Below are 22,887 nucleotides of genomic sequence, written 5' to 3' on the forward strand. Positions count from 1 at the left end.
GGTTTATCATTAAAAAGGGAAAGTAAAGGAATTCCACTCATGTAAATAATTCATTATTATTAAATATTTTGTCTTTATAATGATTTGTTGAAAATAAAAACAAAATGGTCAGTGTTGTACAAAGAGTTGTGTGCTTTGGATCCTCACTCAAAATCCAAATACAAATTTTAGTATATCTTTCAAAACTTCTCAAGCTTTCACATTTTTTCTAACCATTGAATAATTAATAACAAAGCACACCTGTATATTCGGGGTGTCCCAGCGACTTGACTACGTTGCCGATCTTGCTAACCTTCTGTGCGGCGCCAAAGTCAACCAGCTTGATCTCCACACTACGTACTGATGCCATCACCACGTTATCTGGCTGGAGGTCCAGATGGCAATAACCGCGCCAGTGGAGGTACTGCAGGCCATCCAGGATCTGTGCAGAACACAGTAAATTGTTTTGTGATTAAATGTACTGTATACTGTATTGTGTAAATTGTACATGAATTTCAGGTTTGATATAATGACATCAGTTTGATACATAAATGTCTTTTGTCATGAACATGTTGTGAATTAGTAATGATCACTGTAATGTAATCATCATGAGTGTTTTCAATTGTAACAAATAAATGATGTTATGCGTCATTGTTTTTTTCTTTCTACTCTGTAAAATTTATACTATACAGTATGAGAAAAAGGATTGTGAAATTGAAAAAAATTAATTTTGGTTTCCAGTGAAAATAATAATTTTGGGACATTCAAAGTTTTCTTTACAGTACAAAACTAATTTAAATTTAATACACAGTATGAATTATATATGAACATTTTAAGAACCAGCTGTAATGAAATGGCTATAGTTTTACCAAATAAGAATAATGTTAAACTTCAAACATATCTAAGGACTTATTTTTGGTTGTAGGGTTATGAAGGATGTCTCACTTTAAAAATATGATAACACATCCACTTTTTTAGTTTTTCTCATAAAGTTTATAAGTTTTGTTAAGCTACTTGACTTAACAGTATCAACAATGTATAAAAATTATTATCCAAGATGGTGACTAATGGCAATCGGTAAAGAATATATTTAACTGCATACCTGTGTGACTATGTTGGCAACAGTCTGCTCTGTATACTCATGTCTACTCGACAGGTAAGTGAGAACGTCTACACCTTGCAGCTTCTCTTGTATGAGTACCGCAACTGTGTTGTTGGCCGGCCTGCAACAAGTTTTATTTTGAATATGTATCTTTGGACAAAAGATAATACAGCATTTTTCACTTACAGTAAACACAATCATTGCTGATTGATTGTCTGTGAAAAGTTAACTAAGGAAAAATTAGACCCAAGTGGTGTTAATTCCAGAACACACTAATTACTTGAAACTAGTATTTGGCCACTTAAAACTACTACACATACAAAGTAGTCAGAGAGAATAAAATAAGGAGTATTTAAAATAAAGTAAGCCTCTCTGATTTATAAATTAAAAATGAGATCCTGGAGATCTCTGCACAATGAATTTCAGATTAGTGGGCATTGCCTAACATATTAGATGTCTTTATCAACTGTCACAAATAGATAATAACATTATATTATTTGTTTTTGACTGTAAAATATGATTATAGTATGGAAATTCTTTATCAATTGTACAATGTTGATGATACAAAGGGTTGATTGAACAAGAGAGTAGCCCCGCCCTGTTAGTACTATCTGATGTTGACAATGATAACATAACTTGTAAAAGAATAGTTATTGGATTGGCAAAAGAGATGTTTGAATGGTAAAATTGCTCACAGTGTAAGAACTTCTAAACATTTACTAGTTGGGTGTTACACAATCTTTCATAATAAATCACTTCTTCTTACCGATAATATTATTCACCAATGATGACGTATTTAGGTGACTATAGAATATCACAGCAGATTGTTGTTTTACTTCATAGTCTGCACAATCTAACATCAAAAATCAAACCAAGATCAAATCTAAGGATTTGAACTGAAGAGATTGAGTTAGCTGTTATAGGTATATCAGTCAACTCACTTGTATGCCTCGATGAGGCAGGCGATGCGCTCATGCCGCAGTGAGCGAATGGCCTCGAACTCTGCATCCACCTGCATCTCCGTGTCTGGCCGGTACTCCAGCAGCTTGGCGACAATCACCTCATCGCTGCTCTTGTTGATCCCCTTCACCACCACTGAGAACCTTCCCCTGTGACACCACTGAATATTTAACATCCTTCCAGTAGTGAAGAATGGGTAATTTCCATTGGTATTCGGAGAACACTAATACATTTATTGCTATGAATATACATTTTCCAAAATACAAATCTAACTGACACTAAACGACTGTTGAAACTTTCAGCTGAAGCTCATCAAAGAGGCTGAAACATTTGCTTAAATTCAAATTTAAGAAAGTATTAATTTGGCATCAGTAGTGTAGTGCAGATAGCAGAAACACATTTACTATCTAACCTTTACTCCATATTGCACCAGTGACAAATTAAAATATCTAATTCATTGAAAATAACTTTACACACCTTAATGAACAAAACTGAGTGTTTTGAGTGTACACATAAGGTACTCAAAACTGGTTGGTTTCCTTGATATTGTGATTTCTAGAGTGGCTTAAGGAAAAACAGAGAAATTACAGACTACAGTCCGAAAAACAACAAGAATTCTATACCTGCATAAGTATATATTTTCTTAATTGGGGCAATGAGGCAGACTCAAATGTGAAAACGTAAATACATTAGATCAAAAGTGGCTTCTCAGTCCCATGTATATATGTATCTTCTTCTATGATATAGTTTAGACTGGAATTAGATTACAAGGTCTGGAAGTAAACTCTTTTTGACCAAAGTATGTTTCCAAGACCTATGTATATATTTTCTTGATCGAGGCAACAAGGCAATCCTAGCTGTGACGTTGGAAATATAATTAATTGGAACCAGAAATATTCTTACACGGGTAGGAAATTTAATAAGAGTTAGTTGCGATTTCCCTTAACCTCTGATTTTCCTAATGACGATGACTTAAATAATATGACCCTGAAGTATGTGTATTTACATTTAAAAAGTATCAGAGTGCCACATTATATAATATCATAAGTGTTTTTATTAAGTAGACTACGGACATTGATTTTGATAATTGTGTGCACGCTAGTATGATATAGATGTTGGTAGCATCAATTAAAAGATAAGTATAATATGAATTCAAATGACAAATGAATAGAAGTTAAAACTAGAAATTTTGGTGACGATTAGGTTAATTTTTGAAAAGGAACATTAAAGTAAAGAATAGTCTGCAAAATATGTTACTAGCTTCTTACACAATAATCTTTGAGTTGATTTCTGTTTAGTAAAAAATATATTCTACAAAATTTAAGATAACACATTTTAAGAGCTATCTAAAAAGTAACTCAATTTTATCTGATGCCTTAAATTGTGGAGTGATTTATCTCTACCCATACAGACTGAGTGTGCGTTTGTCTGGCCCTCTTTTTAGCAGCATAATTATTTTAATAACCAATAGCATAAATAGTGGAATGTATAATACTCATACAACAAACTGGTTTACTGTTATGAACAGTACCTAAATATGGGTGAAAGGTAGTTTGACTTTGAGCAGTTCTGGACATCTGTCAACAATAATTTTAACAATTCCTTCTTATAATTGTGAAACAAACTTTTCAGGCAAAATATAACAATTTAAACTGAATATTGAAGGATTTTTAAAAGTTACTGATATCAACATTATACAGTAATTTATATAATATCAAACAGGGGCGTTTTCAGTAGGGTTTTTGGGGATAAAAAGATAGAAATACTGTTTTATCTTGTGTATATATTTAATTATGTGTGTATTTTTAATCAAATACAACTAAAACCCTTCAAAATTCTTAAAATATGTTATCTTTTACATGTATATTCTTAATATTCGTAATTTCTTTTTTCTTATTAATATACTCTCAACCTTCGAACTTATCCCCTCCTTTGAAGTTCTTATGTACACCCGTAATATTACTGTTTTACAAAAATTTCCATGAAAAGAATAAAACAGTTGTAAATATATTATAATAATCAATTAAAATCTCACATTGCCAATTTGTTGAACAAATAGTAAACATAATGTATTGACTAAGTTGATTTCAACTATTACAAAATAAGTATTTAGTGTAAACTAAATAAATTTATCTCAGCAAAATTGATGAAAAAGTGTTAAGGAAATTGATAATCACTAATGGAGAGGGTGAAAAAATCTTACAAATAATTCAAAGATGTTAAAAAATGTTCTTCATGAACGATTTTGCTGGAAAGCCTTTAAATCAAAGCCTTTAGATAATTTTTACGGATATGTAAGATAGGCACTGGAGATCTGAATTGTTTTGTAGAGCTAATTTTGATCAGTGTTATAATTTACAAGTAAATGAAGGATTATTAAATGCAGAATAAAGTCTTATTATTAAACCTTAATAGCATAAATTCCATAAAATTCAAGATCTTGAAGTATCACATTTATGTGTTTTTGTCACAGTGTGGGACATCTCAACTCTGTTCTATTTTTAGTACAAACTGAACCAGTGAATGAACAGATGAATTGTCACCTACAACAGTTACCTTGAGATTTCCGAGATATAATTGTATTTATCGGTCGGCTGTTCATGGCTCCAGTGGATTGGACTCTTCTCCACCCTGTAGTCCAGGTGGGATTTGGACTCCTCCAGCACAACTTCCTGACCACTCTCCACTATGTCCTGGAGATGTCTCATGGTCCGAGACAGCTGGACCTTGGGTGCTCCTGAAAATGACAAATAGCAGCTTACTTCACTAAACGACTGATAGGCATATACTTGTCAAAAGCCAGAATATTTCTAAAGTCTTCTAAAACATACTGGTAGCATATTCTAGGCATGAACATAAAATTTGCTTTTCAATAGATATGGCTCTATAAATGCAAGTCTCAAGATCTATATGGTTTAAAAGTTAGTACGTAAACATAATATTTTGTTACCAAAACCAAACTAATATGGAAGAGTACAAAGGCAATCTTTTTCACTGCAAATATTAATTCATGAAAAAATTGTAGTTCCCTTTTGAGGTACAGAAAGCACTGTTTAAGAGAGGTTCCATACTACTTAAGGTACCTAAAAAAAATGCAATTAAAAATTTGTTTACTAAGTTTTAAGGAGTTATATCAAGCTTATTGCCATCAACTTGAGGATGCAAAATCTACATTTTCACTTTCAACTTCAGTAGTTATTGGAAATGTTCGTCTCTACAGTCAAGTTAGCCACATCAACTACAGACATTTTACTGGCAGTACAATCATCTTTGTTGGAATGGAACCTGGTGTTAAAGGCATATTAAGCCTACACATTAGTGCACTTAATTACTACTGTGTCATTCATTAGTAAATAATGAGTAGCAAACACAAACGTGTAGTTTATTTTTTTAAATAAAACTTATCCAATATGCTGGCATATATCTTAATGGAGGATGTGAGGAAAGGAGCAAGAGATCTGGGAGTTGGTTCTGTATGACAGCTAATACAAAACTCTGTCTTAAGGTATACCTGTATTTTAAGTAAGGAGAATTCTAGTGTAATTATTGTAAATTAACAAAGATTTGCTTGTAAGATGAATAACCCTTAAGTTGTAATATGTTCTTCAGTTTTATATGATAGTGTTTAGAACTTAACCATTCCAAAAAGATGATAACATATGTTGGCGTCGTTATACCTCAACTGAGGACAGTTGAATAGCCATTAAAAGGTAGTAAGATTTGACTGTTACGATGAGTTATACTGTATATACAAAAGTTATAGGTTCCAGCATTAAAAGAAAGCCCTCAATTTTAATTAACATGAGATTAACTTGGAAGATGAATACCTTCTTCCAGAGTTTTTATTGATTTTGTTGGTATCCCTTTCTCGCTCCAGCCTATCTTGTTCCTTGAGGCAAGCCTGAACTGGTAATTGGTATTAGGTTTGAGGTTGCGGACAAGGTAGAACTCATGGTCAATATTACTGGCAGCATCAATCCAGTCAACATCATCTGAAAAATTATAAAAATCAATGTCTTTATTACTTTGAAGAATCATGTCTCTATTTGAATTTCCATTTTAATTTTTAAGTTCTTCTTGAGTTACCCCTAAAAAAGATCTAAATCATACCTGACTCCTTGTATTGGACATTGTAGCAGATGATAGGTGAGTTGCCGTCAATCTTGGGAAGTTTCCACCTCAGCAATATCTCATTGCCTGAGATTTCGGAGGCGTCGGGGGAATCAGGAGCGTGTGGAGTTTCTGCCAACACCACCCTGTAACACGAGGAGTAAGTGTTGGCTTATACAGGTGTTTATATTTAAAATCATCCAACTAAAAGTGGTTAACAAGGAAGTGTAATCCACCAAATGCATTAATTATTATAATATGTTCATTATCATAATACAAAAAAAAAAAAAAAAAAAAAAAAAAAAAAAAAAAAAAAAAATACAGAAATCCCTGAGATCTTTGTTTATATTATACTACTCAGAAAACCTTCTCTTGTCTCTTGTTCTATGAGGTACATCTGGAAATTAAGTAATGTTCACTGTAATACTGCAGGAACGGAGCTGTCCAGTCATGTACACTTATTTCTTTAAATTGTGAACTAAACATTGATGCCATTACAATTTATTAATCTTGCATGCTTTATTTATTATACCATTTATAACAAATGATGACCTCACCATCTGTGAGATTTGGCTAGTTAATTGATTATATAAAATTTAAGATTGTCAAAGGAGCTGCAATCAATTGTAATATTTGAAAGTTCAATGAGTGATGAAATGTGAAAGTGTAACACAACAAGCCTTGTTTTGGAAAGTCCAATGAAGGGTGAACAATTGTCCTCGACATAACACAAAATGGGGATTTTCTGTCATGAGTGACGATTTGGTCAGGAGAGTGGATGACAATGCACAATAACAATGTTTTTTATGAATTACCAAAAATTCAAGAACTTGCATTGCATTGTAACCGACCACTTAAGTTATCACAAGCTGTGTTGTCTTCATTGGCAGGACATTTCTTTGTGGAAGATTTAGATAAACCAGTAACCCATTATGATAAAATCTTACATATAAAATAAAGTTATTAAAACTATTTAATATTATTAAAGTTATTTAATAACAGTTAATAAAATAACTGTTATTAAATATAAAAAGATATCAATTTTCCGGACTTGCATTGTACTATTATTAGACTATTTTGAAGACTATACTCTAGGGTTCAGTATTCATGAAATTTCATAATAATTTAATTTAAAATTATAAAAGTGAATATTTTGTAAGAAAATTAATGAAAAATAGTGATAAACTTAAAGTAATTTTAGACGAATGGAGACATAAATCAATAAATCCAAAATTAAATTTCTTATCATTATTTAACAATTTTCAGTTTGACAACTTTTTTGGGGGGTCCATTTTTTCCCCACCAGGTCCAATTAATTTAAAGTGAATATGCCTACATTTCAATATTCCATATGAACATATCACTATAAACCAATAAATTGTATTACAAAAGTCAACTATCAAAATTAAACTGTGCATCCTCAATGTCTTCATCAAGCAAAACAACTGCATCACCTCGGCTCGTTGACGCCATTTCAGTTAAAAATGAAAACTTACTTTAAATGTTTCTTGTTGACAACTGAATAATCATAACACATCTGAATATATTCCTAAACAAACAAATTTAAAACAAATCTTTAACTAAACAGCAGCAGATGCTACAAGTTGTTGGTCTGTTGAAAATAAAGACTATGCAGGTTTTCAACTATGCGTCGTAATAATGCCGAAAGTAAAACCGTAGAGGAAGGTAACTTGTGTCTGGTTATTTAAACACTTTCATAAGATCTACAGAGACGTTACATCGAACAAATATGAGTCAGAATGACTTAGATGTACATGTTGCAACAGATATTGGACTGAGTTCGACCTTGGACTGGAACGGCCGAGATAGCGATGTCGGACTGAGTTTGCCTATGGATCCCAAAAGGTTAAATGACCACGAGTACATTAATGCAATGCTGATGGATAACAAATAATAAAAAAAGTGTTTATTTGTTAATGTTTTGTGTAAGTTCTTCAGTTATTTTATAACATTATTCCTTTTTTTTACAAAAACATGTTTCTTCACACTTTTTGATAAAATTTTACACTGTACGCATTTAATTTCAAAACTGTTTAAACGTGATTTTGAATTATATGTAAACATCTCACGCTAATACCTTGGTCAATAGAAACTTGGAAATGATAATTTGGTTTCACATTAAAAAATTTAAAATATCTAAGCTAAAATTAAAAACGAAACATTTTTCACACAAAAGTGTTGAATTTAACTTTTATAATAACTGCTCTAACTCAGGGCTAGAACTAAAGCTATTTCTATCACTATTACTAGACTAATAAGCAGCTAAATCAGCCAAACGACAAAAAATGGGAAGTAGTAACAAGTACTGTTCACACACAAGATTTTAAAAACAACTGAACGACTTTTCGTAAAATACTGAGCATAACGGTTTTTAAGAAATTTTAGTATTATTACTCAAAATAAACTCTTACATACAAGATTTCAATAATATAACTAACTATAACTGTAACAGCAATTAGCTTATTAAAGTGAAATAGTATTGCACTGTTAATTAAAGCCTGGTCGAACTTGCCTGCAACGTGCTATTGTCTGCCCACTCTTGTTGCGAGCTGTCACCTTGTAGATGCCCATGTCTATGGCGTGTGCAGGACCAAATCGCAAGATAGATCTACCAAGATCATCCTCTAGGATCTTGACCCTGTGACTCTCCGTTATCACCATGTCGTTCCTTTGTACAAAAAGTACAATATAAAGATAATAAGCAGTTTTTAAAAATCATCCTCGTAGTTATTCATTTATTGAAAAAGACCCTAATTCATATAATTTTAATCATGAAGAAAAATTAATGAATCATGAAGCAAAATACATCTAACAGAAAATCTTCAAAATTATTGTAATATTAGCAAATTTAATTAAAGTAGAAAAATAATAACAAGATAGTAATACTGACTTGAACCACTGGACAATGGGCCTGGGATCCCCTACGGCATAACAGACCAGCTGGGCAGGCTTGTCCTCTTCTATCGGCAGAATCTGTGGTTTCTCCCTGAAGAAGGGAGCCTGAGACAATAACATATTTGTTTCTGTAAACTGTAATACAAGGGATGAACTATTTCACTACAAATTAATAACGGTATTACAAAATGTAAATAATCTCCTGGGCTAAACTTATGTAAATTAACACAATGTCGAAAACAAGGAGTGCAAATATTATTTTGGTATACTTTCTCAGATAATACTTTCAAATCATTAAAAATAAACTTGTTTTATTATCAAAATTGCCTTCATGCCTAAACAAAATGTTAAGACAGATTTATGTAATTTATGGACCAGATCTTTTTGATATATTCTTCAGGAACAACTTTGATGTATCTCACCATGCCCTCACGCCTGGCCGAGAGCAGTGCCTCAGCTTCCACGTGTGACTCTGGCCTTGTGCCCAGTTCATGTCGCAGTCGCCGCAGTGTGTAGGTGTCGGGAGAACCATAGCGGTTGATACGCTCCTTCCGCTCGTCATCGATCTCCTCGTCCATGATGTCTGTGAAACGTCGCCGCTCTCGGATCACTGGCATCTGTTCGGATACAATGTTTGTTTATCAGTTTGTTCACAAATGTGCGATACAGCCAATATAATTATTTGCACTATTTGCAGTTGATTTTGCTCACATTGACAACTGACAAACTAAAACAGCTCCTTACATTTTTGCATGCATTTCCTGTTGCATTTATTTTTGTTCTCAAGGGATAAAAATTAATAGTTTGGGCTGTTTTTAAACTGTATTACAATCCTGTCTCTTCCAAATATTTTAAGATGTATACTTTCTGTATTCCATATCCTATTTATTCCTTTTATTCCTATTTTATATATATATATATATATATATATATATATATATATATATATATATTTATATATATATTATATATATATATATATATATATATATATATATATATATATTTATCCTATTATTTATAACCTTTTATTCCTTCCAAGAATTCCCCCTGCTACAGAAATTAGATTTATTCCTAGATACACTACTGGTCTCTTAATTATTATCACTTCATGAACTGATAAAACCCAAAAACACCCAGTGACACAGAAGGTTGAAGCCATCCTTGTTTTCAACCCATCCAAAACAAAACTCCTTGCACTAGGGCAGACATAAAGACCACATATCAGGCCCACCAGATCTAGAAAAAGTGGATGAGCTTAAACATTTAGGTATGATATTAGACCAAAATCTTACATGGAGTTGCCACATTGATTACCTTAGCTCAAAGCTCAGCTCTGCTCTCTTTGCTCTCAAAAGGATAAAAGCTACGGGCACAACATCTGCTCTAAAAATAGCCTACCACTCTCTCTTTGAGAGCCATCTTCGGTATGGAATCATCCTTTGGGGGAGTTCTTCAAATGGTAATCTCCAGAGGGTACTAATCTTGCAGAAGCGGGCCATAAGAATCATGGCCGACCTCTCTTCCCGAGACAGCTGCAGAGAATCTTTTACTGAACTCGACATTCTCACTGTGACTTCAATTTACATCATCGAAGTCATCATATATGCTTCCAAGCAAAACTTCCCGAGAAACAGTGAGGTGCACAACTACTACACTAGACAGGCTCAAGCTCACCGTCTACCAGCTCATAGAACAACGCTCTTCACCAAAAAACCATCATTTGCTGGAACCAAGCTTCTGAACTCCCTTCCTGATGCCATCAAGACCGGCAACGCTAAAACTCTAAAAAGAAGACTACACAAGTGGCTGGTGAAGAACTCTATCTACAGTCTCGATGAGTTTTATGACATTCTCAACTCCTGACTTGTAATGTTTTTGTTGTTAATTTTTGTTCTTTCCTTTCAATGTTATGTTTTATAACTTATTATTTTTATTATTGATTGACAACTATTCTGTTCTTGATGATCATGAATAAAGCTTTCTGTATTCTGTATTCTGAAGATAAAACCTGTCTCTTGAAGTTTTAAACAAGCGTAGAAAAATAAAAAATGTTGTGTTAAGGAAGTTGCATTTTGTGTTTTCTGTGGATAAAGACAGGAACCAAGATGTGATGGAACCAGAATATAACCATTGAGATCAGTTTTTTTCAATTGTAATTTACTCATAAAACTGGAACTCCATGCTTTGCTGGCCAAAACTAACTTCTATGCTCTTGTGTTCTTCGTTAACTTTGAACCTGTTATGCATTTGCATAGGGTGTCAGAATAGCATGTGCTAGTCCTGATAATGTACAAATGAACAAATATATTAGTAACCGTTTTTGTTGTAATGTTTTGGAATATTTGGGTATCAAGAGTCAAACATTTTGACCTTTATTGGATTTAAAAGTTGTTTTAATAACCTACATCCTCAATAATAATTCAAACATATTTATACCGTACTTCAGGATGATTCAAAACATTTTGATATTTTCCTTGTTTGACCTTGATGATCGAATTTGGACTTTTTTGAAACAAAAGAGCATTTAAATTATGGATTATTTGGCAATAAAATGCATCTTTAATCACAAACTTTGCCACAGAATCATAAATTGTAAGCCACTCAGACAATAAGAGCTTTTATTCTTATTATGATTTCAAACTGGTTTTACTTGCTAGTGAAGAACCTCATCCATGCTTGTAAAATTATTCTACGGATACTAATCTCATCGAATTACTTTCTAATTCTATTGTAGAACCAAAAGTTATTGAAGATCCGAATTTGAATTGTAACAGCTCAAATATTGAACTGGTCCCTTCTGATAATAATTGATCACTAGATGTTATTCACATATGCCTTCTGTAAATAATAAAAGCCAAAAATTAGAAATAAAAAGAAAATTTTCGTAAAAAACTGTGATTAGTGAGTCAAAATAAACAAAAATGGTTAAACTTCCTAAAATAAATAAAAAAACAAACATGTTCAACTGCCAAAAAATTCCTGATACTATCAAAAATATTCATTTCATTGCAACACTGGGACTTGATCATAATCAATCTGAAAGCCACTGTCTCTCATTGTAAACAACCAGCCAAGAGATGTCACATCCTAAAGTTTTTCACCACCTGCAATGGTTTAATGTTTCTAATACTTTTGGTCTTTGGCTCCAGGTGTATCAAATGTTTGAAATCGAAGCCAGTTTGAAATGAAATAGTGCCTGTATTTCAAATTATTTCTACATGTTGAATTGAATTGAAAGCTACAAACTACCTGACAGACAATCGCACACAATGAACCAATACCTGAAAATGACTTCAGTTATTAAAGGATATCACAGGGGAGGAAATAATCAGCCTGGAATTTCTTTTTTAGAATTGAGACAGAGGAATGGAAGGAAAAAATGAAGTAAAACAAGAGAGTCGTAATAAAAAATACTAAATTGCAAAAAAACAATCGGCAAAATAAAAATAGCTACATCAAAATATAGACGGACTCAAAAAAATAAGATTGAAAGACTATCACCATTTTCTTTTACATATACGAACCCGGATATCCTAATCTTAACAGAAAACATTGGACTAAAACAGTGAGAAATTGAAACAACACAAGAATACCAGAATATAAACTTATTTTGGGGGGAGGGATTTTACAAGATCCCATCATAGAAAGACAAAGGTGGTGGAGTTGCTATCTTTTCTAGCTACAGTACTTAGCAGCCAATGTTAGTGTTACATCCATCTCGGACCCTAGACTCTGAGCTGCTGTGTGAGTCTGTATTAATTAAAATTAATCTTAATGAATGCAACCTACACATCTATGGGTATTCTACAGACCTCCAAACAGCACACTGGAAATTCAGCTGAGATTTATGATAGAGAAATTAAATAAAATTCACAATCCAAGTAACCCAATTGTTATTTATGGGAGATGTAAATGTAGAACAATTTGACAAAACAGTAGTGACAGTATCTATTTAAAAGTGGCTTTGGAGGGATACAATTTTAACAAAGATTAAAAACTACCCCCTGACACGGACTACATACCCACAGTCAGAGCATCTATAGACTTTATTTGTACTAATCTATGTGAGGATGAAATATTCACATAGAGTTATTAAAACAGGGCTATCAGACCATACAGCACAGGTGAGTATTGTCCAGATGGAAACACAGAATGATCAATCACAGAGTACAAGGAGGGTTTTTCAGTCAGAGTACAATGAACAAACTAAGATATATTACTGGGGCTGCTCAAGATTGGGTACAAGTTATGGGGGCAGCAGACACAGAATCAGCTTTTAATGCATTCAGTGCTGTGATGAAATTTGCCATTGACACAGGCAATGCCCATTGAAAAGCAATAAGAAAACGAAGAAATACACCATAAAACGCATATGGAAACTTGACTGTGATACACTTAAAAGAATCTACCTTTGAAGCACTTAATAAAGAAATAATTACAGGGCTAATCCCGAAGACAAAAAGAGAAACTGCGATCAAGAAAAAGGGCATATGACCTAACAAGTTAAAGGAGCTAATGAAAGGAAAAACAATTCGGAAACATTGTAAATAAAGCTGACAATAAGCCTAAAGCTCTATGGAAAGTAATTAAAACTCTGAGAGAAAAGACAAAGTACTGACCACCTCCCTCCCAGAGATAGCATAAGTGTAGAAGGAGAGATATACAGTACACCTGACAGTATTGCCAACTAACTCTCTAAATAAGTTTTTTTCCACAATAGCAGAGAAAACCACTTTATCCATAATAAGAAACCAAACATGGAAACACTGTAGAATCTGACACGCAGCACCCATTTGACCAAAAACTGCAGTTTCTCTCTCTAACGCCACTTGAAGGAAGAAGTAAGAAACATTATTAATACAATGAAACCAAAAACTTCAGCTGGAGAAGATGAAGAGTAACTTCTATAGTCAATTAAATTCTGTAAAAAAAAATGAAATTATAGCACCCCTCACAACACTAATCAACAAATCCCTAAATGAAGGCAATCTTCCCAAGCTGTCTGAAACGTGGCCAAGGTCTACCCTAAGCATAAAAGCGGCAAAAACTAACTGAAGCAGTCAACTACGGCCCATATCACTGACATAAAATTTCTCAAAAATCTTAGAACGAGTGGTACTTGGCAGACTTAAAACAGCATCTCCAACAGCATGACCTTCTGACTAGACAAGACAACATGGATTCATAAAGAACAGGTCAACAAACAACAGCGGTTTTAGCACAAACTTGTTTTTGAAAGCTTTTTTTATTGATAAACTGGAAACATGGCCAAATAGCAACCAGCATACTGTTTAGATTTCAGTTAAAGCATTCGACTGCATTGATCATTTAAACTTATTTTAGAAAGAAAAACTTAATATCCTTGGTATAACAGGAAAAAGAAGCAAAATGGTTTAAAAAGCTACCTGAGTGACAGAGAAAACAAAAACAGTAGAGCTCACCTGTAAGGTAAACAAACAAAATACAGAGAGTAGAAAATCTGAAAGCTTTATCAATGTGCAGAGGCGTACGTTTTCTCAGGGATCTGTACTTGGACCACGTGCTTTACATACTTCTAGAGCTGAATGACTTCCCAAATACTCAAGAGGAATATTGTGAAGCAGTGATGTTTGCTGATGACACTGCCCTAATTATCGCCAAACAAAAAAATGGAAAAAAGACCTTGAAGTAAAAGCAGTTATATTGCTCTTCAATATGGCAAAAAACAGTACGGCTACAAAAAATGACCTAGTTGCTTAATGAGACAAAAACTAATCAACTCATATTCACAACAGTTTCAAATAAATTATTGTGGACTACCAGAACTAGAAACTGTGTCATCAAATAAGTACTTAGGCATCATCATTATTGGACAACACCCTTTCCTGGACCTTACAAGTGGACCATCTATGTCAAAAAACTAACTAAACTGCGGGGCTATATGCTCGTGCGAAGACTAGTGCAGATAAGTGACAAAGAAACAGCGCTGACTGCCTATTACTCGTTGTTTGAAGCACACCTAAGATATGGGCTCGTAGTATGGGGAGGCACAAGCGCAACAAATCTGCAAAGTGGTGTTAGTAATTACAAAAAAGAGCAATACGAACATTAAAAGGACTAAAAACCACCCCAAGACTCCCTGCTCCTGCAGGGAAGCTTTTTAAAGGATTTCAAGATTTTGACAATAACCTCACTATACATACGTGAAGTTATAATATATGCGTTAAGATCAGACCAAGCCAGATTGGTGGATCAAACATAACTACAACACCCGAAACAGACAACAACTTTCAACTACAGGCACATCGACTCAGCTTTGTATGAAAAGAAGCCTTCTTATTACGATGGTGCTGCCTTCTTCAAACCGGCTACCCAAAAGAACCTACTCAGAAACTATCAGGATAAAACAGATCAAGAAAGCACTCTCAGACTGGCTATTAGACCGATCCATATACACCATACAGGAGTTTCAGGACTGGAGAGTCTCTATGAACTGAAAACTACTCTCATTATACACATATTGTTATGACGCAAAACCCACTGTACTCAATGTATATGTTTGAATAAAGATGGATTTGATTGATTGATTGATTGATTAATATTCCAACGTAGTTTTTACAATAGATAAGAAAAAGTATGTCAGCTTGAGTCTCAAATTTATGACCAGGACTTTATATGAAAGTTTCTTGCTTATTTCTATATAGTCAGTCAGTACTATATGATTTTGTAAGACTGTAGGACAATGTAAAACTTTGTAATACAGAAAAGTTTTGTACTACAGTATCGGTACATCTTTACTTTGTTTTACAAACATGGGTAATGACGTAGGAAATTTGAAATGATTGATTAATAAATAGAGGTGAGCCACAAAACTTACACGCCAATCAATGTGAGGGTTGTCACGGTCATTGTAGTCACGCGAGAGTGGACAGCGGTCAGCTGCCACCTTCATATACTCTCGCAGCCGCACAGGGAAGTCCACATCTCGCAGCTGCAGCAAGTAAGTGTCCGGCCCACTCTGGTAGCTATAAAGAGCAGTGTATGTCACAACCATTCTTATCTTATTCCACAATAGTAGAAGAAATAAAATGTACTATTCTTACTGTTTCCTTTGATTAATTAAACAGTTTTTTTATTTATGTAGTTGATTTGCAATATTGATGAAAATAATTTATTTTAATTGTATAAAACTTTCTTTTTTTTAGGGGTTTTGACAATTTTTTCTTCTAAAGATAGCAAAGTGATTTAAGATAAAACTTTAAAGTTAAGGAATTTATTTTAAATTCAACAAGAGCATTAAAACTGGTAGGCCTTTCAAGATAATTTTTTGAGACTAGGAAAAACTGTTTCATTAAAGTTTGTTTATTACAAATTTTATAAGTGTCTCTCAAATGTTTTAGAAACATTCATCAATGTTATTGTCTGTTCCTAAAGCAAAGACTTCAATGAACCAGAATATAAATTGGCAACAATATTTGTTCAAAACGACTTTGAAACACAACACAACATTGCAAAAGATTATGATCGTAAGAACTGCCAACATATGCTTAGGTGTTTATATATCTATCTCGATTCTGCCAACATACAATGCTCAGCTGTTTATATATCTATCTCGATTCGTTCTAGAACAGGACTTGATGAATTACACATTACAACAATAAGTTTGGGATGTTATAATAATAATAATGTACTTACATCAATGTGTTACAAAATTCACATACTGGCCCAATATTTATCTTGTCCAGACCAATCCATCCTATTTTGCTCATATTACCAAGCAGAATCACAAGTAATGACAGAAATTAGACAGTTATATTATCGCAATGACTCACTGGCTCTCGGACTTGATGAGGCCCAGCTCGTAGTCCAAGGGTTGGCGGGAGGGAATGTGGTCCTCCCAAGTACGGGGAGTGGTGGACTTTGGGGTGCGGTCCGGTGGGGGTGTAGCATCGGGGGTATATTCTCGCCCTGGTGGGTACACCATCTTAGAGGGGTGGGTGTAGGCGCCCTCCAGTGGCATGCGACGATACCATGTACGACATGACGCATTGCTGTACCAGTCCCTAGAAACCAGACACATCTCCTCTCACCAGAACCACACAATACAAGTTGCTTGAGGCAGGCCCATAAAATTAGAGCATTTTCATCCTCTACATATTAGTTATTTTGTGGATGTGATTAAGAATTTGTAATTTTTAATCTTATTTGCAAATATGTGTGAAAAATACATGAGTAACTTTTTACTCTTTACAAACCATAATTAACCCTTTACTTAAATTATGACTAGACTTTTTAGAATAGTCCATTGAATTTATATTTAAACTCAATTACCTACCCTAAGAAGCCTTCTACATTATATAGTAACAAGTACACACCAAAGGATATCCACATAACTCATCGTTATATTTGAACCTAAATTGAGGTTTAGTTCTTACAAATAATAGATAAAGTTTAAAAATGTTAAAAACAGGACTACAAATAGCCTGCTCATCTTTTTTGGCAAGACTAGAGCGGACTATATATAGCCTGCATCAGACAACACATTTTGTGGTCTAAAAATAACTTGTTCATCCTAAAAGGGTTAAATACACAATAAAACTTCTTCAAATTCATTAAAATGTGTAATTTTTAATAACTAAGAAAACATTATCTTTTTAGACAGTAGACTAAGCTGGGAAAGCCGTATAGAAAGTCTTTGTACTAAATTGGCGAGAGTAATTTTCCTACAGCGAAAATTGAAACTGCGTCACCGAAAAAATGGTAATAACCTCCTACTATGCCTTTTTCCAATCCCACTTAGTCTTTGGAATTACTTTATGGGGAAATAGTTGACATTCAAATAAAATGTTTGTCTGGCAAAAAGAAGCAATAAGAATAATTATAAAAAATCTTAATGAAAGGGAATCTTGCCTGCAAGCTTTTAGGGACTTAAATATCATGACATTGCCCAGTTTGTATTTGTATATATATATATATATATATATATATATATATATATATATTATTGTTTACTGGATGTGAAAGCAAATCTGCAAAATTATACTGTTAGAGAAACCATACATACTTATAAAACTAAAAAAAGTAAAAAAGTACATGTTAGGACCAGGCTTGAAAAAACAAAAGGTAGTCATATCTAAATGAAAATAAAACTATTTAATTAATTACCAAAAGGAGGATGGATTGTAAATATAAATAGGTTTAAAAGAGTTGTAAGCATATGGCTGAAAGAAAAGGCACTTTACTCTGTGAATGAATATTTGGCCTGTGATATTAATTAGTTCCTTAAGTTTATAATTTTATCTAGTCAAGTTTTAACTTTTGTTTTATAGTTTGGAGATTTTATGTTTTAACTACCTGGTTTATGTTTTTGTTCAATCTGTGTTTTTTTTTATATTTATTTTACCCCACAATGCTTTCTTATTTCTAAAATAATTTTATACAACCACTCTCTATTTATACCAGTTATTAGTTTTGTAAGTTCTTATGTCTTTTGCAACGTTCCTGTTAATTTAAAAATAAGTCTCCAATTCTAAAATTGTTATTTTTTAAGTATTACTGCTCAATAGTTTGACGAAGTCTATTGTAACTTATTATGTTGCTTAATGACTAATAAAGACATCTTGAATCTTGAATCTAATTCCAACTTAATAATACTGATAAAAAAGAAAAATATAAAAATAATAATATCAGTGAAAAAATGTTGAACACTTCATCACGCATTTCATGATGCATATGCATTTTATAACTATGTTGTGAAACACATTGAACAAAATGTTATAAAACATCAGGACTCACTTAAGCAGGTTGTAATAGTTCCTGAGCGTGTCAGTGGTGATGTTGTACTGGTTAGGTGGCATCTTGTCAGCTCGGTTAAGCCACGGGTGCCTGAGTGCCGCCTTCACGTCAAGCCGGCCCTCCGCATCGTAAACCAGCAGCTTGCTGACAAAGTCCCTGGCCTCAGTGGATAGGTTCGTCCACAGGTCCTCCCGGAACTCCCAGCGGTTCTCCTTCACATTAGTGAGGGTGGTACGGTCATCCACCCCACGGAATAATGACACACCAGTGAGCAACAAGTGTGTGATTACACCCACAGCCCACATATCTGCGGAGAAACCTACGCCCTCACCCTTCACGATCTCGGGTGCCACGAACTCAGGCATACCTGCACCCACAAAGTACATTGTTATATGACAACTTATACCAACACGGAGACTAGAGCAGTCATGAAAACTGATTTCGAATCCAAAAAATTGAAAACACATTTGTTTTGCCATTGAATTTAATTCTAGAATTAGTAACCTTAAAAAAGGTTTGAAAATCAACTCTACCAAACATAGGTTTTGGTTGTATAAATATAAATATTTCTTCTTTATAAATAGTGTAAACAAAACTCTTTCCTAGCATATCTAGGACAGAAGATAAAGGAACATTACTTCTTCTTAAGTTAAGTCAATAATTTTAGTAATAGAAACATCCCACTGTAATCGTATGGACACAGTAGTATGCACAGTATTTATACTCTTATGTGGTACTCTCACTTTAAAATCTCGGCTTTTAATGGTGAATCAAGATAAGTTACACTTCTTCTGTCTTCAGATAGCACCGTAAATAATGGGGTTTTGGCTGAAATTGATAGTATAATCAGAGTCATACAATAAATATAAATAATAAGTACCTATAAAATCTAAATTAATAAACCAACTGTCGGTAATGCTTCACAAGATAATTTTAAATGAGAAATTTATTCACTTTCAGCTAAGAACAATTATTATTTCTTTAATTTATTAATTATTAATTCTTTTATTTTCTAAATTTAAAATGATAGAAGATACAATAGTGAAGTTAAAATATTAAAAGTATCTAGTGTTTTTATTCCTACAATCAATTATATTTTTATGGAAACTAGCACATATGTGTATGTGAAAAAAATTACAAGTAAACTGGTGATAAAATGTATAGTTTTCCTATCAACAAGACTTAAAATATGAACCAGAGGTATTGATAAAGACTTTGATTTTCTCTCTTTTGACAATATCAGAGTCATACTTCCAGAACAAATCCAAATTCCCAAAAGGTTTCCTCCTAACGAAAATATTACAAATGTTTGACTTTGTACAGGAAACTCACCATACTCCAACGGAGCCAGTCTAGCATACGCAATTCTCCTGGCCAGTCCAAAGTCACAGATCTTTAGATCATCTCCACCTGGATGTGAGATCAGCAAGTCACCGGGCTAAAAAAAATCATGAAATCATCATGAAAATAGTGACAAAAAGAAAAGAATGACACTCTAGGACATTCTTTTGGTGCTGTACTTACAGTAAGACCCAGATGGGCTATGTTTTGGTCATGCATGTGCTCCAGACCCCATAGAATCTGACGAATGTATCCAGCAATCTCAGATTCTGTAACGAAAGTCTGCTTCGTCAAGTTGTATAAGAGCTCACCACCAGACGCGCTGTTGACTAGTTTAGGAAAGTACTGTTTAAATGGACTAAATCTCAAGAAAAATTACAATTGACACTAAAGTGTTGATGAATAAAAATAATAACTAAAATGGTGCGTGAGGTGAAAAAAGGATACATTTCAGTGACTAGAGTGAAGGTATGCGGGCTCTCATAGGCATCATAGAGTCTTATCAACTTCTTGTGATTCAACTGGTTCATCATCTCGAGTTCATTGCGCATGAAGGTACGGAGTTCTCCTTTGCCATGCATCACCTTAGCAGCGTAGTTGCGACCTGCACAGCACAAATGTACCATTGCTATTACTATTTTATTGTTTACTTGGGGACTGACTAATACTAAAAAACAAGTCACGGAAAGTCTTTGATACTTCAAAATGATCAAGGTTGTGATATGCTTTTTATCAGGCTGCAAGTTAATAAAAAGCAAACAAGCATAGCAGTTGATTCACCAAGTATTGAAAGTTATGAACTGTGACATGATGAAAGCACACCAGTTCTAATGTGGTTAACAGGAGTGCTAACACAACTGCATGAGTCTTTAGGTTGTTAACAAACATTTCATCACTGATATGACCAATGGTATTGGTTGTATAAAGCCCCTTAATACACATCAACCAATTCTATCATGCCAGGGTCACTCTTGGTGAAGGTGAGTGATAAAGTAGTGAAATTCTGGGAATCCTCAAGTCCACGTGGACTTTCCCAGGTTTCTCTTCCCATTTGGCCACAACCATAGAAGCTTACTGCACTGTGGGCGAGGCATCATTCTCAACACGTTATAAATAGATCATAGAAGAGCAATGTATCCAGGATGTATGTGTTAATCTGGAGATTTGTAACTGTCTTTTAAGATGCACAAAAAGACATGAAAAAGTCCACGGTATAAAAGCTTCAGATAAGTTTGGAAATTCAGAAGAGAGGTAACTATCAAAAACAAATATTGGATAATACTTGACATGAGTTCATAAAGTTGTTTTATACGAGTACTAGTATAAAATATTTTCATTGTATACTGAACTATGATTTGAAGTTGATTGGTGGTTACTGTAGCTGAATTATTTATGTTCTAGAATACTTGTACAATAATGTGCAAATAGACTTACAAAGTATTCATTTCCATACTGAAGTCTTACATACAGGAAGTATTATCATAAGATTGACAGTAACAAAAATAGTTATTTACTATTGTTTTAGTTTTAATCTTTAAGTGACAATATAAGAAAATCAATGATACTTTAAGAATGTTATATTTTTACTGAAGAATACTAAATATATGGATAACTTCTAACCTGGAAGAACTTATTCAGGATAACCTTTTTTCATTTAGACGTGGAAGAATTCAAAATATATCAGTGGCATACTTTTAACATGTCACAGTGTCTTTCAAAAATATTCTGATATGAAATTTCAATTGCTATTTAATACTTCATCATAGTAAACTTTAAAGTTTCAGATATACTAAACTGCTTGAATTTGTTAAATGCATAATATAAAAAGATGTCAAATGACCAAGAAGATGTTGGAATTAATTAACTAGAAGTGAATGGATATATCGAGGATAAAGCTCATCTAAGGATATTAAAAATTCAAGACTTTGTCAAACACAGGAATCGATGTAGAAGAATTACTTATTATTCTAGCATAGGGGTACAAAATCTTCTCAAAACTGAGCTGTGATGGAAGTAAGTTGAACATCTTTAATAACAAGAAGAATATTTTAAAAATTGTGTATAATTATTTATAATTAGATTTGGAACTTTTTTGTATTGTTAATTAATAGTTCTATTTTAGTATAGAGATACTAAAGATACGTACCACTGAGCCTTTCAACAGCATGGTAAGTGATGCCTTGAGTGCCACGACCAAGCTCATCACCCAGGTCGTAGAACTCTCCCAGCAGCTTTGTCTTGGGCCTGATGTTGCGACCCTTGCTGTACGTGAGGTAGCCGTAGTCTGCTTCGCTCTCCTCCACTCTCACCATCACGGAGCAGGAGATGCTTCCAGCCACATTCCTTGCAGAGATGCTGTACAGGCCCTCATCTTTGGTGATGGCGTCATTGATCACCAAGATGCACAAGTCAGGCTCTATATGTTGGATCTGGAAATGGAGGGAATCAAATCATTGCAAATTCTTACTTGTATTAAACCAGAATAGATTCAATGGTGAGGTACAGTGGTAATCGAAAAGTGTAATGATGAAGCTACTTGAAGATGAAGAGGTGAATCTAAAAAGTTAACTACATATATGAAAAGTGTAACATCAAATGTCACAATGAGAAGATATTATGAATGAAGTTAGTTGAAATGATATATGGAAACACTACTGGAGAGCCCAAAAGCAAAATGTTGTATATGCAAAAACCATTGTCAT

General features: G+C 33.6%; 1 protein-coding gene across 4 annotated transcripts in view; it reads right to left on the minus strand.

Moving 5' to 3' along the window:
• LOC124354601 (obscurin) overlaps positions 1 to 22,887 on the minus strand; it is a 103,253-nt gene that overhangs the window by 9,338 nt on the left and 71,028 nt on the right. For all 4 annotated transcript variants that reach the window (XM_046805186.1, XM_046805185.1, XM_046805184.1 and 1 more), the window contains 16 exons: positions 22,332 to 22,614; positions 20,633 to 20,789; positions 20,369 to 20,507; positions 20,177 to 20,282; positions 18,845 to 19,211; positions 16,882 to 17,112; positions 15,927 to 16,074; positions 9,490 to 9,684; positions 9,063 to 9,172; positions 8,685 to 8,840; positions 6,152 to 6,297; positions 5,869 to 6,033; positions 4,598 to 4,778; positions 2,023 to 2,190; positions 1,082 to 1,202; positions 241 to 421 (listed from right to left, as the gene is read on the minus strand). In XM_046805186.1, coding sequence (XP_046661142.1) covers positions 241 to 421; positions 1,082 to 1,202; positions 2,023 to 2,190; positions 4,598 to 4,778; positions 5,869 to 6,033; positions 6,152 to 6,297; positions 8,685 to 8,840; positions 9,063 to 9,172; positions 9,490 to 9,684; positions 15,927 to 16,074; positions 16,882 to 17,112; positions 18,845 to 19,211; positions 20,177 to 20,282; positions 20,369 to 20,507; positions 20,633 to 20,789; positions 22,332 to 22,614 — 2,854 coding nt within the window. The remainder of the gene's footprint in view (positions 1 to 240; positions 422 to 1,081; positions 1,203 to 2,022; positions 2,191 to 4,597; positions 4,779 to 5,868; positions 6,034 to 6,151; positions 6,298 to 8,684; positions 8,841 to 9,062; positions 9,173 to 9,489; positions 9,685 to 15,926; positions 16,075 to 16,881; positions 17,113 to 18,844; positions 19,212 to 20,176; positions 20,283 to 20,368; positions 20,508 to 20,632; positions 20,790 to 22,331; positions 22,615 to 22,887) is intronic.

Source organism: Homalodisca vitripennis, chromosome 2 (genome assembly GCF_021130785.1).
Source record: "Homalodisca vitripennis isolate AUS2020 chromosome 2, UT_GWSS_2.1, whole genome shotgun sequence".
NCBI lineage: Eukaryota > Metazoa > Arthropoda > Insecta > Hemiptera > Cicadellidae > Homalodisca > Homalodisca vitripennis.